The sequence below is a fragment of the Etheostoma spectabile genome, chromosome 20, assembly GCF_008692095.1.
Source record: "Etheostoma spectabile isolate EspeVRDwgs_2016 chromosome 20, UIUC_Espe_1.0, whole genome shotgun sequence".
NCBI lineage: Eukaryota > Metazoa > Chordata > Actinopteri > Perciformes > Percidae > Etheostoma > Etheostoma spectabile.
The window spans coordinates 12,586,622-12,588,463 of record NC_045752.1 but is presented as its reverse complement, the minus strand read 5'-3'; the positions used below and the strand labels follow the sequence as shown (position 1 = coordinate 12,588,463).

The 1,842-nt window shown below is 40.1% G+C and overlaps 2 protein-coding genes across 6 annotated transcripts in view; both read left to right on the top strand.

Moving 5' to 3' along the window:
* Nucleotides 1–1,842, top strand: part of LOC116670158 (sodium-dependent lysophosphatidylcholine symporter 1-B) — a 223,924-nt gene that overhangs the window by 136,042 nt on the left and 86,040 nt on the right. The gene's annotated exons all lie outside the window — the stretch shown is intronic.
* The window catches only part of LOC116670159 (probable palmitoyltransferase ZDHHC14), a 47,134-nt gene that overhangs the window by 38,797 nt on the left and 6,495 nt on the right, over nt 1–1,842 (top strand). For all 5 annotated transcript variants that reach the window (XM_032500547.1, XM_032500544.1, XM_032500548.1 and 2 more), the window contains exon 9: nt 1,507–1,612. In XM_032500547.1, coding sequence (XP_032356438.1) covers nt 1,507–1,612 — 106 coding nt within the window. The remainder of the gene's footprint in view (nt 1–1,506; nt 1,613–1,842) is intronic.

Below are 1,842 nucleotides of genomic sequence, written 5' to 3'. Positions count from 1 at the left end.
TTGTAATTTTGCGTTTTGTCGGAAGGCTAAAATAGAACTTAGTCGACTCCTTTTGATGTGAGGAGTTGCTTTAATTGAAACAAGGCTGCCTGCAGCCTTTTCTCTATACATAGCTACTAATTTACTGCTAGGGTGAAAATATTTCAAGCTCATTTTAACCAAATTCAAGATCAGCGTTGGCTTGATATATTAGATTTCACACTTTTGTTGATCATGTGATTTAACAAGCAAACAGGCCAACTGTTACAGCTACACTCATGTTCATGTGACTGTAAATGTCAGTACACATTGCACATTCCCTGATAGCTTCTTTCACTTCAGCATTTCGCCCAACAATTCTCATTACTCATCCGTGAAACTTCTTGATTCCTGCGACTAAAACTGCTCTTTTATCATTTGTTCATGCTTACCCACTTGACAGAGATACCTACTGTCTGCTCTTATTTTATCTTTGCTGGCTACCGTACCCCCTTCGTAGATACAACACTCACAATGAAGTGTTAAGATGTCACAAACATCTCTTAGCCTTTGGAACTTGCAGCCTTTACTTTGCCTTTTTCTTTGTATACGTTTAAGTGTACAAACAGAACATTCGAGAAATGCAAAGTCTCTAGTTTAGCACAAGCATACAGTACCTTAAGTTACTAAATATATACACGCATATATTAGAGGCACATACATTCACATAAAGTATAACAAGAGCAGTAATGGAGGGTTTTGGCAACATTTTGTTAGTGTATCTTGCTGTGCTGCGCTCTGGCCATTGCAAGCCACAAGTCGCCAGTAATGATTCCAGTGGGTGGCAAAGGAGAGTCATGTGTGTTGTGTTGTGTGTCCAGCTGGGTCCATCAGTGACAAAGGAATGTTTTACCTCAGCCTTGTACTATGCAATCAACGCTGCCTCTCACATACCCAGACAAAAGCCGCTTGCACTTCATTCCCTACAGGGACCTTGACTCACATTTCCTAATGCATCAGCTGATGTTTTTATGCTCATTTCTCCTAACCGCATCTGCAGACGCTGCTGTAGGTTCCCAGAGTTTATAGCTGTGATTCTAGCAAACTATTTCCACCTGAATCCACTGCAGGATGTGCTGCTATGTGATTAATTACCAAGTTGTTATTTCATGTTTGTATACTGTGAATGTACAGTATATGAGTGGAAGATTTGAGTTTTCTAATGTTGAGGCTTGTACACAATAATATAGCACACATCTACTTACACGCTATTGCCTCTTTTAACAATGTGGTATTACTGACACACACATTTGCACTCTTCTAATGCTTCCAATTCAGCATTAAGTCAACCTGGCTGTAGATACAGTATCCTGTATTAGCCTGCTGTTGCAGTCAGTCAAAGTTGGGGCCCATTTTATTTGTACATAGGCTTTCAGTGCTCCAGAGAATATATTGGTTACGCTGCTCTACTGTATTTGATCTGTTTAGAGGGTTATGCCACAAATAATGTTTTTTTTTTTTTTTCCTTCTTTGTTTCTCTTTGACTAGTCTCATTGACAGACGAGGCTTTATCCAATCAGACACGCCACAGTTGGCACCACCAACCAATGGCATCACTATGTATGGCGCTACCCAGTCTCAGCAGAGCCACATGGTAAGACATGGACCTAACTCTCTGTCATTTCTCCAAGATGCTATCAGGTTGATAACTTTGTAAAAGTAAAAATGCAGACAGAGTTGTCACGGGTGGTCTGAATGTTCATAGTTGTACAGTCTGTTTAGAGACCAGAAGTGGGTAGGTTGCTAGAGGGATGACGTTTTAGGAATAGAAATGTTGTTGATTAAAGGGACTTGGATAATTTTAGATCTGGCTCACCTCTATTA